General features: G+C 46.4%; 1 protein-coding gene across 1 annotated transcript in view; it reads right to left on the bottom strand.

Moving 5' to 3' along the window:
• The window catches only part of NTN4 (netrin 4), a 105,421-nt gene extending 91,203 nt beyond the window's left edge, over positions 1-14,218 (bottom strand). The window contains exons 1-2 of the mRNA XM_029601579.1: positions 13,864-14,218; positions 5,323-5,852 (exon numbers count right to left, since the gene is read on the bottom strand). Coding sequence (XP_029457439.1) covers positions 5,323-5,852; positions 13,864-13,912 — 579 coding nt within the window. The 5' untranslated portion in view covers positions 13,913-14,218. The remainder of the gene's footprint in view (positions 1-5,322; positions 5,853-13,863) is intronic.
• Between the last annotated feature and the right edge of the window lie 478 nt (positions 14,219-14,696).

Genomic DNA, 14,696 nt, shown 5'->3' with positions numbered 1-14,696 from the left:
CGGGCAGCAGGAGTTGCGTTTATCGCAATGTCATCTCCTGCTGTTGCGGGGCCAGTCACAGCTTTTACTGCAAGATCAGCCCCATGGCAGCAGGAGATGACATTTGGATAAATGCGACTCCTGCTGTCACCCACCCCACAACTCAGCAGGCCATTGCAGAGCCTATACCATGGCTGCTGAAGAGAGCAAGCAAGAGAAGATGCGGAGGCCACCAGTGCACCCCATAGCACTGGCTGAAGATGAGGTCTAGGCCTTGTGTGTATGTGTGTGGCTGGGTGAGAGTCTAGGTGATGGGGAGGTGACAGCCTTTGTGTGTGTGTGTGTGTGTGTGTGTGTGTGTATGAGTATCTGGGTGTGAGAGCTAGACTTGGGGGGGGGGGGGTAGATGAGTACCTGGGTGGGTGAGATGCTATGGATGTGTATATGTGAGAGAGGCTTTATGTATGTAGGGGTTAAGAACCTGTGTGTGGATGGGTGAGATCCTGTGGGTGGGGGTGTACGTTTGACTGCCTGCTTCTGTGTGTGGGAACAAGGGTATAAGCCTGTGGTTGGGTGAGAGGCTATGTGTGTGGAGGTGGGGTTTGAGAGCCTGTGTATGTGTGGGAGTGGGTGGTTGGGTTAAAGCCTGGGTGTGTGTGTGTAGATGGAAGGAGGAAGGGAAGAAGACAGGTGGAGAAAGTAAAAAACGAGAAGGGAACGTGTGAAAAAAAAAAAATCTGGGACCAACCGATTAAAAAATAAGAACAGACAAAGGTAAAAAATAAGAACAGACAAATGTAAAAATTAATTTATTTTTGAATTTTTAGTGACGGGCATATGTGAATGTGAATTTCATATTTGCATTTTGTTCTTTTTTTTTGAATATTTCACTGTTCAGAGTCTGTTTCTCAGGATTTCCATTTTTTTTTCCAAATCTTTTTATTAATATTTTATCAGGGAGTACAAGAACAATGCCCTTGTCCGCAAACAATCAATGAACAAGTAAGGAGAGAGAAAGAGATCATTAAAAAACAAATAATTGAATACAGCAATACAAAATGTGTTAAACCCCTGTTTCCCCACCACCTTCCCCTTCCCCCATTATCCCATCCTAGAAATTACTTTGCTATGTACGTTTATGAGGATAACGGCATCTGGTCAGATATCTACAGCTAGAAATTATAACAATGAATGTTATCCATAAATTGTATAAACTAAAAGGGGCGCCTTCAAGAGAGGGTCATGGAGAAGGATAGTGTAATGTAATTGGGACTCTGCTTACAAATTTAGAATTGTATTCTCAATCACTGAGGGTATTGTATCTAGGACTGGATGCCAGACTTCAAACATAGCTTCTCTCCTAGATTCAGAAAGTGATTTTGCGGTAAGGCATTCAAAAGTAAGTAACTTTAACATCCGCTTTTCCCAAAAAGTTAGTCATGGGCAATCTTGTCCAATCCAACTTGCCGATATTGTCTTTTTCGCAATGACCCCCACCTTATCTAAGAACAATTTCCGTGGTTGGTAAGTTCGGGAGAAACAGTGGTATAAATACCAAACAGCCAGATATGAAGGTTATCAGATAAGGGAGAGTCCACTATGGTGGAACATCTTGTATCCACATCCTTCCAAAAAGGAGTACATTTTTGGACATTGCCAGAAACCATGAATACAATCATTACCCTCTACTCCACATCTGGCACAGCTAGGACAGTAACAAATCTTAGCTCTGAATGCTCTGGTTTGTGAAAAGTAAACCTGCCAAATACATTTAAATTGTGTCTCCCTTAGTATCACATTCTCTGAGATCTCTGGGATACGCTTAAAATAATATTGGAGAGATCATTGGTCATCAGCCATATTTCTGGCCATCGAGACTAATGGGCTAAAATATCATGGAAATCCCGTTGGTCATCTAAATGGTGTAAAGCCTTAGAATAATTTAGCACACGAGGGTTTCCTCAAAAGTATCCTCCAGAAGAACTAAATCTAATATACCCCCATTCCTAAACTTGGATTTTTAGTGAATAGGTTTGAGATGTAATGACAGAGTTGTAAATAGGCAAAAAAATCTTTATGTGGACGTTGGTATTTAATTTGTAACTCTTGAAAGCTATACTTAGTACTGGATTTATCCATAAAAAATTGTCAGATGTGATTAAACCCTTTCCTTTCCGAGTCTTTAAACACTCCCTGCTCCTTTCCAGGGGGGAAATGAGGATTTCTGCAGATAGGCAAATGAACTGACAAGTTCTCCTGTTGTCTGGACAGCTTGCAGAGAAAGGCCCAAGCTTGTCCACACAATGTTACTACCATGAAAGACTTAAGGTCATTCAAGGGCTCCAATTATGGCAGACCCTCGATGAAAACATTTGCCTTTTGCAGGTCATTGAAAACCTGCATATTATTCAGATGCCATTTCCGAAGCCTGGCAAGAAACAGAAGAGTGAATTTTATCTGTTTCTTTGCTAAAGCCGCACAAAGCGGATTAAATTCTTTCCATTGAAGAGACACTTTTGTCGAATAATCCTGAAAAATACAGATTTGTGCTTCCTGATATTTTAAGTCTCGTTTTTATGGTAAGTTTGCATTATCTGTTGTTTGTGAGCCCAATTCATAACTTTAGCGATAATAACTCACAGTCTCATTTCTCCATCTCGTCTGCCTCCCAATCTGTGAGCCCATTCAATTTTAAATGTATCGAACAAGCCCGGGAGTGCTGGAGCTTCCCGCAGCCATTTTTCAAGGAACCCAGCCAGGTTTTTGTCCTCAATAGATTCAGGAAGTCCGATCAATTGAATATTATTCCTACCGGACCTGTTTTTTCCAGGTCCTCTAAATTTATCTTCTTGAACTCCCAATTGTTTTTCCAAGTTGGAAATCTTGACTGACATTTCGGTCGAGTCATCCTCTAAACATGCAAGTCTCCCCTCCACCATTTCTAGCCATGGGGTCATTTCAGCAAGGGGACTTTTCAGTTCAGTTTAATGTCAGGGGAAGCGACCACTGCGTTGGTTCCCTTCAGAGTTACTGTGTCTATGCCTTGCAGGCAGGGTTCAGCGGAGAATCAGGTTGTTCTTCCATCTCAGTGGCCATTTTCCCAGGGAGAGATTTTGGCTTCGCTTTGTCTTTCTTTCCCCCTTTTCAAGGGCATAGTCCCCAGTGATTTATGTATATATTTGTCTATGGACATAAGCCCTTCTCTCTGAACAGAAAACCAATTGTATTGGGTCACAAATGTCATAGATTTCTTCTAATATTAGGGGATGGTGCTGGGAGCCCAGGAAAGTACATCCACCTAGGCTCACCACATCATGTGACTTTAGGATTTCCATTGCATTTTTGTCTGCATGTTTCTGTTTCTAATTTGTCGTCCCTTATTCTGTATTAGGTAAGAGCTTGTCTGTGTTCTGCATATGTAACCGAGGTGCAGTATTTCTGCTGGCATGTGGTTTTTCTGTAGGGCTTTGCAGCAGTCTGGTTTGTTCTGTAGGTGGTGTCTTAGTGTTCTAGGGCGTGGTATAATATTTGCATTCCTGCTATGTGATAGATAAGGCTACTGCTGTTTGAGTCCTAAGGGGTTTGCGTTACTTCTCAAAGTGTTTAGCAGTGAAGGATTTGCAGTTATTGAAATGACTGTGTGTAGAAGATGAGGAAAATTGAGTGAGTGTGCATGTGAGTCTGGGTAATGAATGAGAGGCTTGTTTGTGTTTGTGTGTGTGTGTGTGTGTGTTTGTGTTACGGCCCCGGGCCGTGCCCCGGGTCCTCCACTTACTTCGAGGCCGGCCCGGGCTGCCGAGACGCCAACAAGGCCTGTCCTGGCCTCGGCGCTCCCTCCTCGAGGGAGACCCCGGCGATCCCCCGCGTCTGGCCCTGCCCCCTAGGCATGCGCGCGGGGGCTCTGAACTTTAAGGGGCCAGCGCGGGAAACTACTAGGACTGCCTCCCGATGATGTCAGACGCTGCAGGCCTACTTAAACCCTGAAGCTAGGCTCCTTCCATGCCTTGCGACGAGGTTCGCTCTTTCTGAGTTGCTAGTTGCTGCTCCAGGACTCCTGTCTATCTTCGGCTTCAGACTTCTGACCCTGCTCCATCTATTGACTCTGACATCAGCTTCCACCCCTGGTTTTGGCTTTGGACTTCTGACTTCTGGCATCTGATCCTGCTTCGTCCATTGACTTCAGCTCCAGTTCTCTCCTTGTCTGCAGGTATCCGGTTCTTCCCTTGCCCGGAGGATTCTCCTAAGTCCCAGCGGCTCGGGCCCTCACGGGCTCTTCCAGGGAGGGCTGCGGGCTTCCAAGGGTGAAGTCTCTTTTGGCCTCCTGGGCTCAACCGCTCCCATCGACTACCTCTTCGGCTGCTTCTCTGGTCCTTGGTTGCATAGGGTCACACTTAAGTCCAAGAGGCCCAGGTCCCTACGGGCTCCTCCTGGGGGGACCTCGGGCTTCCAGTGGTGAAGCCTTCTTCAGAACATCTCTTCAGCGCCGCCTCCCGGCGGCAACGCCCACTGTGGGTCCCCACAGTGCAATACCATCAGTCTCAGCCTGCCCAAGGATCCACTCCCACAACAGTTTGTGAGAATGAGCATATATGCATGTGAAAGAGTATGAGAATGAATATGGAAGTGTGTATGTAAGAAAGTCTATGTGCATGCTGCTACCAATATTCCCTCTAAGGATTGGGTTGCTATGAGCATAAACTTGATAGGCTTTTTACAAAAAAAAAGTAGTGCTCACAGGGTAAAGAAACCCAGTCCTTAAGAGAGAACATTGATCATTTCCCACCCTCTACCAATCAGCCCATTTCCAGCATTTTACCTACCAAAATGTCTTTTATTATTGCCCTTCCCAGCATAAGTAAATCCTATCTAGCATTATATCAAGGGCAACAAGCCTGGTACATTCTTTAAGATACAATCTAGAAGTCTACACAGCTTCCTCTTGCTACAGGGGTCAAGAGGACCTTTTATGATAAAATCTTGTATTTGGTCCTGTAGTCACCTTAGCTTAGCCTTGCAGCTGAAAGTAAGCTCCACATTCTGTTAAGTGTTGCAAACGGTGTACAATGGGCTTTGCCCAGCGTATTCAAAAGCAACAACAGAGACCAAAACATGGCTTCATCAAGAGCAGGGTCACAGCCAGTCACAGAAGAGAACCCGGAAGTAAAACACCTTTAACACAGAGCCTCACTAAATGAGATTTACCATTTGGTCTGATCTCTGAGAAGTCTAGAGCCAATATGAAGAAACTGGTAAAGCAGTTGAGAAAACCGTTCTAGAGAATTTGAAGCGAGGGAAAGTGACTTACAAAATCAGAGCTTCGCTCTTCCAATCAGGTGCACTTACCTCTCCTCCACTGCAGGGAAAAGCATGGGAGTATCGGGAGGTGCAGAGCGCCCCTTTCTCTGTCACGTCATCCTGGAGGGCAAAAGTTGCGGAGCAGTTTGTGGAAAAGTACTTGTAAGGGCTCCAGGTGGCCCCCAGATCCCGAGACCTCTCCAGGATCATGGCTGCTGGCCTCGGCGACTTGAAGACCACGATCAGGTGAGTGAAGTAAAACTCGGTTTCCAAATCCAGCTGGATGAGCTCTCCGGACACGCCCTGGGAAGACTGCCACCAGGTGCGCGGGCGCAGGAAGGAGGAGTCGGCCATCGCCAAGGCTGGGTGTGCGAGCCGCGGGTTGGCGGCGTGACACCTGGCACACGTGGGCCGCCCGCAGCTCTGGGCTGGAGCGGCGCGGTACGTGCAGTATAGCTCGCTGGAGTTCCGGCCACACGTGGTGTCTGTCCACAGTCTCCTTCCGATGGCGAGGTTTCCCATTGGGGGGTTGCATGCCTTTTCACAGCGGGATCCCACGCTAACTACAGCACTTATTCCTACAGGGGAAGAAAAATATGTGATTATTATTCCTGCTGTTCCTAACTTGGTTTATTTTGCAAACCTCTTCAATCCACTTTACATTTCTTTTTTTTTTTTTTCCACTTTTTGTCAGCCTTTTCTGCAGAGTAGATACAAAATTGCAAAACAGGAAACCTCTAATCTCACCCTCATCCTGAGATGAGCTACCACCCTCACGGCCAATACCCTTCTTCCAAAGACTTCATTGACTCTCCCTCATTAATGTCACATGCACTTCATTTTAAGTCTAGGTTGGTGGAGCTGAAAGGTGTGAAACAGACCACGAGCTTTGGTTACATACAGTAGCTGAAACGCTCAGGGGAACTGTGGTCTGTTACTCATTGTGCATTTCTGTTCTTGTTTAACCAGCCACCTTTATGGCTGCAAAACCAAAAAACGGGTGCATCCGTTCACCTATTTTGCAAGCCTGTGGTTGGCTCCACGAGATGAAATGAATTAAGAATGATCATTCTTGGATCTGGGAGTCAAGCCCAGAGTTTGTTTTTTTTTTTATGGGCCGAATGTGGCATAATAATATGTAGAGACTGGATTAATTTTTGCTTGATTTATTAACACCAGCTTTGACCTCTATCTCACTGCACACGAGCCTCGACCTGTATAATCTATGCCACATTATACCTTTCATTGTGCTATATCTGTAGGTACTGCAGCTTACGTCCTGCCTATGAGCATTCTGCCTTTCAGTACTTTAAGTATGTGCTACCCCTCTACTCTATAAATCCTGCCCCCATCTGGGTTGGGTTTTTTTTTCACCTTACTTGCTCTAACACTACTCGTCCATCCTTTATCCTCAAGTCCCACCAGAGCTCACTATCAAATGGATGTAACTCAGGCTGAGTATTATGGTAGGAGAACGAGAATTAAACCCCTTCAACCATCACTGACTCTCAACCTTCCACCTCTCCCTAATCCCTCCCCCCTTCACTCCCCTCTCCCCCTCCCCCCCCCCTCACTCACCACACCCCTCTCCTTCTCCCACTGGACTTACCATGTTAACAATCGCCTAGGATAAATCTCTGTTTATGTATCTTTAACATATAGTTTTTTGTTGTTTATATTTATCTCTCTCCAGTTGTTTTAGTTTAAATTCTGTCCTGTCTTCCATCTCCCATGTTTTTTAAGCTCCCTGTTTAATGTAACTTTACTTTCTAACCAGATGTTAATTGGTTTCCCCTCAGTTACATGGTAAACCGGTACGATAAGACCTGGTCTTGAGCATCGGTATAATAAAAGAAATTAAATAAATAAATAAAATAAAAATTGTAATAAATAGGTGCCTGGCTGTAATACATGGTAGCTGTTCCGAGAGTATACTTCTATACCTAGCTAACGCTTTCTCACGATTAAAAACAACGAGTTAGAACGCCGCTAATGATTTAATTCTGGATGTGATTGTTTCTGCCCGTGCAGTGCTAGTACTTTTGGATTCAGTGCTGAAAGGGGACCAGCCCCTGGCTCAGACCAGAATCGTGCGGCATGAGAGAGGCAGTGCGGTAAAGCAGCTGCAGGCAATCCCCAAAGCTTTTTTATGTAACACTTCGGGGGGGGGGCGGGGCGATGTTTTTAAACCCAAGCCAGGGAGCCTGCAAGCTCCCCTTCCAAAGGAAATCTCCTCGCTGAGTTTCTGTTTGTGGAGGGGGGGGGGGGGGGGGCGCGGTGGGTACCGCGGACCAGCAGCCTGGACATTCGTTCCGAAGCCCGCGGAAAGCAGCGCACAGACTTTCCGCTCCCCCGAGGCCCTGACCTAACCCTGCCCATTTCACTGCCAGTTTAAAAAAAAAAAGAAACACGTGGGGAGGGGGAGCAGGGGTAAATCTTCAAATGGCCCTTTTATCCGGGTAAATCGTTTACCTATATAAAACGTTTTGAAAATTGCCCTCCCCACCTGCGAGAGACATTTTGCATACTGGTGATGTCACCGGTGACATAGCTTATGCCTCACCTTAGCTTTTCATTGCCTAATTGCTTTTCAGGTTGCTTTATTTGTGCTGTAAACATGTCACAAACATAGGCTGCAGTTATTGCACCAGGGCCATTATCGGTGACATCGCTAGCAAAGAGCATGGCGCGCTCCTTCTCCGCTGGGCTGAACGTTAAAGGGTTAATGCCATTGGGAGGCTGAAGCAGTGTTTACAGAACTGGCCTTCGATTTGGATTCAGTTACAAGCCTTTCCAAGTCCCAGTTCAAGGCCAGCCTGCCCAAGAGGGTTTCCAATCTAAAAGTTTGTAGGTCAGGCAACAAAGGGTGAAGGGTCTTGCTCAAGGTCACAAGGAGCATCATTAGTGGGGAAAAGTGAGATTTGAATCCTGGTCTCCCTGGCTCACAGGCTGCTATTCCAGCTACTAGGCTGTTTCCCCCCACTTTGCTAGGCGAGATTGAGTGACCTCCGCTGTGGAATTTAAGTTAAACGTGAATAGATTGTACACCCGTGTGTATGAGCCTCCTTAGTGGGCAAAGCCAATGACTGGTTCAGTGAGGAAACCCCCCCCAAAAAAACCAGGTGCACTAATCCTGTGCCTAGAGTGGCAAAATTCTGGGGGCAGCAAAATTCCTGCTCCCTGCTACCCTCCAATCCCCTCTTTCACTTTCTCCCTGCCTGCCCTGCAATCTGACTGAAATCCCTCCCTTTCCCTCCAGCTCAGCATCTTGATTCTTTTGCGCCGTGCGCAGGGACTGGGACGGTAGCTTTCAAAGGGGCGTGCAGGCGCGCCTTGACGCATGTGGCTATTTTATATCGCATGCGCATGTACGCACGCATGTCATAAAATAGCCTAGGCGCACATCGTGTGCACCCTATTTTGCAACTGGGGGTGGGTGCACTGTCGCACATATCCGGGTATGACCCGCACAAGGGGGGGGTGGGATTTTATAACAGGCATGTGTCCACGCCATAACCAGTTTCTCCACTAATTTGTCCAGTGTAAGGCTAGATCCTCCTTACTCCGTAAACCACTCAGGGATGCCTAGTTTTTTGGAGTTGTTTTTTTTTTTCAAACTTACACCTCCTCCATAGCAGAAGTAAAGTTTTGCAGCACTGGACATGTGCCCAGGTGTGCAAGTACTTGTGCGCACTTCTCTTGGCCCCTTCCCAGAATGCCCATGTCCAGGGCACACCACGCCTGCACCATGCCCCTTTTTCATTCCAAGTGAGATATCCATCCACATATCGGGAGATGTACACACATGTAGACACGCGCATGTCCTACATGTGCACACATCTTTTGATTTTGGCGTGCACCCGACTTTCACAATTCACCTTTAAGTGAGCCTGCGATCCAGCACTCTCAGACTCTGCCTCGCATTTGGAAGTCTGCAGTGGCGGGCACACTGCACTTCCTCTGAGCACTGGACCACGGACTTGTTTAGTCCCCGTACAGGCTGCATGCTGTCTTGTCAGGAGAGCAGCTCCTCTATCGGAGCCATAGTTTTAAGGTTTGTGGGGTGAGTGGGCAGCAAGAGGAAAAGAAGAGAGAGCCCAGCTAGAGGGGGGTGGGAACTGAATTAGTTGGCACAGGAGTGGGAGGAGGAACACAGAGGTCTCCTGGAAAGGCAACACTACTGCTTCTGCATTGATAATGCTTAGGGGCAGCAGAAAACAAAATCCTGTGCATAAGATCAGATGTGAGAATCCTAAACCAAGAAAAAGCATCTCAGCTTGGAATATCATAGTGTCTGAGGCATGCTTGGTAGCACTTAGTGTTTCAGAGGTGGCATGAAGGGTCTCAGACTGACCAGCTGCGGGGTGGCTTCTGCAGCATAAAATATTTTGTGCCAAAGTTACTAATGCTAGAAGAACTAACCTCTGGATTATGAAATGTAGTCCATTTTTATTAATATTAAATATTGCATCTTTTTTGGGGCAGGAAAAGCACTAACATTTCCCAGGGGTTAGAGTGCTGCCTGGGAAATAGGTCTGATTTTGGCACTGGTTTTTTTCACAGGCTGGCTGTTTGTGTGCATGGTTCTCTTATACAGTCACTGGGTTACCTGTAAACACCTATAATTGCTTACTAAAAAGAATAACTTTATGCATCCTGTTTTACACAGTCACCAAAAGTTTCATGGGCCAACAAAAGATTCATTTTTCAGCAAACAAAAATTCTAAAACACATTTTTTAAAATTGATGCTGTTAACTTATTAACGTTTTTATTAGTACTGGTGAAAAGATATTAGGTGCAGATGATAGATTTTGCTGACTATATTTTTATTTTTTTATGCTGGATTGGGACTCCACAGATCAGTTGTGCTCTTTTGGGTCTTTTAGCTTAAATATAACTTGGACTCATCAAAAAACAACAAAATATTTCTTTAGCCCAATTCCTGTTCATTGAACCAGCCAGTGTATACAAAACCATCTCATGCATATTCATTGTAGCTATCCAGACTGGTGAGGTGTGCCTCCAGGCCAGGCTTGGGACACACTACTCTAGATCATAAATTATGATCACTGGTGGCCTACTTTGAGACAATTTGCTGGTTTCAGCCCTATTCAGTTACAAGGCACTGTACCTTTCATAAAGCTGGACCTTTTCTGTGCCCTACAGAGCAGGGAGTGGAGGGTGGTACTGGTGGCTGGGGTAATATGAGAGCTGGGGCAGGGAAAGCTAAAGTTGTTACTGATATTTATTCTGTAATTTTATGATGTTTTATAGATTGTATGATGTATTTTTATGATGTTATATATTGTATTATTTTCATGTTTCTTAGCCTGCTTTGGGTTGTGCTATTGTCCAATGAAGGTGGTATGAAAATATAATGCAAAATAACCTAACAAGCAGAAATTTTATAGCTGTTTGAATGAGCATGGAGACTGACTTTTTACCTGCAGGGGGGTGGGGAGGAAGGATCCGGCACTTTAGTGGGAGGGGGGGGGGGGGGGAAGCATCGGGGCTGGATGTAAGATGACATTGAGGATGCCTATAGGTAGAGGACTTAAGGTAAAGGTTTTCCTGAATTCTCTCCCCTAGAAAGCAAAGAGCAGCAGGGGTAGTCCCCCAGAATTTGGTAGGCAAGGCCCTGGGAAGCATGCAGTAGAATAGGCAGCAATGCAAATGACTAGTAGTGGACTTATTAAGGGAATAATAAAATAAGACACCTGCAATAGAACAGGATAAGCTTAATGAGTCAGAAATGATTTACTAGCCCAGGGAGCTCTGAATTTCACCCAGTGCAGGAAACAGGTCGAGACAATAATTATCCAGGACTGCTTGGGTAGCCATGTACATTTAGTGAAAATCAGTTGCTGTGTTTTTAAGGTTGTAATGACTTTTAAAAAAGAAAATCAAATTATTTAATTTCTTGGTTTTACCATCTCAGACCAGAAATACAAGTAACACACAGAGCAAGGTTGTGTCTGTGCATAGGGGGTAATTTTCAAAAGGAGTTATGCGCATAAATGTAACTACTATTGTAGCAATTTTCAAACGCTATTTACTCACGTAAAGTGCATTTATGTGAGTAAATCCTATGGACAATTCAATGGCATATATTGTAGCAATTTTCAAAAACCCACTTACTCGAGTAAAGTGCATTTACTCGAATAAAGCCCAGTTTTACTCAAGTAAATGCTTTTAAAAATCAGGCCCACAGTGAAGAGGTCTAGTGGCTGTTTTTACCTGGGGATAAATGGGATTCTTTGCCAGCAGGAACTGAAGATCTCACGACCACCTCTTTGGATAATTTTTACCCTGCCTGGGGTTTGAATCCCAATTTGGGATCCAAATTGAGCAGACTTAACCTAGCGTTCACTGCACGTTCGTCCAAATCACAGTAGCATCACACATTTTAGCAAAATTCAGCACAACTGACTGGTATCTTTTTTATATCATGTCAACTAGCCATTAGATCTTGTAGGACCCTTAGTCCTAGAGTCAGTATTAAAAGCAGAATCTCAAATGGTATAGGGTCACTTTATTTAATTCCACTATATTTTGTTCATTTTTTGTTCATTTTTTGTATCTTTTCGTTCAAATAAAACCAATCTCTTGGACTTGCTGAAGAACTACAGATTATGAGAAACTCATGCCAACTAACGTAATACGTTCTGAAGCAGTGCTAAAATATCAAGTCACGATCACAGATACATTTAAACCATGATAAACTGGAATATACACAGAAATCTAGTCAGAAGAGCATTGGCCAAGGCAGTGGGAAAAATCTATAATGCCTATCCATCTGAGGCCGGGCTCTAACCGAAGGTATTCCTCTCTCCCATGAACATTAGGGAGTATTCCTCACTTTGTGAAATATCACGATAGCATTTATTACACCATTAAAGTCCAGCTATTTCAGTAACCTACAATAAACTGGTCTTAGTCCTGTCCCTCTCTGTTGTCTTTAAGGGGGACACCCTATTTTTCTTTACATAGAATCACAAAGCAATACATACATGCAGAAACAAATATTATAATTTCGTCTTTAATATTGAAAAGTTCAGTTGCATCCTGCGATGCTGAATTTTAAATAAACCATTGGCGTACAAAAATTTAATCCAGTTCTGTCTATAAAACTGTTCGCTCAGCAAAATCTTTAGGCATTATGTGCACCATGCAGGTCTACTCTAGATCACTTTTACCCCCTAATGTATGAAGTGTGTGTGTGTGTGTCCGCGCTTGTATCCCTAATGACTATTTTGTTTGCTGTTCTATGCCTGCAAATGCTCGGTGGGAGTATAAAGGACTCTGACACATTTTTTTGGGGGGGGGGGGTCAATTCCATATGTGTGTTTGATAGGACTGTGCGGGGTGATATTTTTCATTTTTTTTTCCAGTTTCATTTCAGCACAGGCTAGTTCAAAATATCACAAATTAAAAACGAAATCGCGTGCGCTAAAATGAAATCGCGTAAACGAAAGATTTAAGTGCACGCGATTTCATTTTAGCGTGCGCTATTTCAAAACAGCGCATGCTAAACGCAATAGAAACTGACTGTAAGGAAAACGCACATCCTAATGCGGACCGCAGACGAGCGCTGGCATCTGTGTCCCGCTAAGTAGGCTCCGGTAGCTGTTGGTGGGATTTTTGTTTTTGTATTAATAGAGTAAAACACTCTAGGGTGCTCCTCAAGGGATGGATGCACTTCCTAGGTGCTTCTGACCTCTTGGTACATCCATTCCGATGCTCCGCACACACTGTGGTGTAGCGCTGATTAGCTAATCCCTATAGCTGAATTTGCTTTTAAAAGAATCTTTGTATCAGGCTTCCGCATGGAAAGAACTAATTTCACTTGTCCCCTGCTCAACCAGAATTCAAACCCACTGGGAGTAGTGACAGTCAAGCTGGAATAGCAGATTATGCATGTGAAACTTCGCGATGCCCTGGGCCACGCGGAGGACTCCCTAGGACCCGGACATCGATGTTTTTGACGAGTGGGATTTGTAAGAACACGGCCTCCACGCCCAGCAGTCAATCAGCCGCTGCCTCGCCATTCTTTCAATTCTTAGCCCTTCTGCTCCACGATCTGCCCCGCTCGGTTCGCGCTTGCCAGGGGACGCCGTTTCCCACTGTGAGCTCTCTAAAATCTGGCCGATTGGGGCTACAAGACCCCTACGTGCTGCCAAGGTTTCTCACTCTTTCGTTATTATTCCGAACCTTCTCTTTCGTTTACGTGGTAGCTTCTGTTTTCTGCCTCCTTCTCGGTTTCGGTACTTGCCTAACCTCAAACGTAAGAAGAGCTCAGCCTGGAGCATCCTTTAATCCCGGGGGCTCCTTGCCACCAGTGATCCTTTTTATTTTTTTTATAAGAAGCATCTGCTAGCAATGCTTGTGTTCAGGTGGGGGATGACAGCAGCCAAAGCCCTCCTGACCCAGTCGGTCTGCCCCTTTCCTGTCACCTTTTCTACGCGCAAAGCCGCGGAATCTCCAGCTCCAGGAACCCCCCCCCCCCCCCCCCCCCGGGACTGCCCTGCAAAAAGCCCCTTTGCCCGGCAGCAGGAAAACCGCAACGGAAAGAAGTGAAGGCCACCAACCTGCGGCGGAACATCCCAGGAGCAAGCAGAGCCAGCCCAGGCTCGCCATGGCCCGAGCTGCGGGGAGCCCCGCGCGGTCGCCGGCACCGGGAAGCGACGCCTCTTCAGGAGCCCGGCTCGCCCCTCCCCCCCGGCATTTCCCCCGCGGCTCCCGGGAAGCCTGGGCGATCGGGCCGCCTTCAGCGCCACCCGCCGGGGCACGGGCAGAGCCGGCGGCCCCGGCGGCTCCCCGCTCGCCTCCCCCGCCGGCGCATCTTAGCCCGCCCGCTGCTGTTATCCTCCTTTGGGAGCTGCAATCCTGGGACAGCGGCGAGCGGAGGGGGGAGCGGGACTTGAGTTAGGAGGAGGAGGAGGAGGACCTCCCCCGCCGGGGACGAGTCTAAGACGCACTGCCCCCCCCCCCCCCCCCCCCCCCAGCTCAGCAGCATTCCTGTAAATCACTGACTCACCGGCTGTCAGATCGAGACATGCAAAACCGCGCCAATCCCCCTCCTTCCCTCCCCCTCCCCTCCCCTCATACACTCACCCAGCGGCCGGCAAAGCTTCTCTCCACTCCTTCCTCCCCCCCCCCCCTCCCCCTCCCCGCCTCCACAAGCACTGACAGCTGCTGGTGCCCAGACCCAACCACAGCTGCCAAGTGACCCAGTTTCTGAAGGGAGACTTTTTTTTTTTGGCCCTTCCTAGATGTTAAATGTCCCGGGAAGTCAGCAATGCACTTACCAAGCACGGAAGCTGGGACTTGCCTGAAGTGGCCGATGTGCGGAAGAGGGTCCTGGCCTGGAAACCTCCTGTTCAATTATTTCATGAAAACAAAGTCTCTCCCAGACAAACAG

Source organism: Rhinatrema bivittatum, chromosome 4 (genome assembly GCF_901001135.1).
Source record: "Rhinatrema bivittatum chromosome 4, aRhiBiv1.1, whole genome shotgun sequence".
Lineage (NCBI taxonomy): Eukaryota > Metazoa > Chordata > Amphibia > Gymnophiona > Rhinatrematidae > Rhinatrema > Rhinatrema bivittatum.
This window is presented reverse-complemented; position numbering and strand designations above follow the sequence as displayed.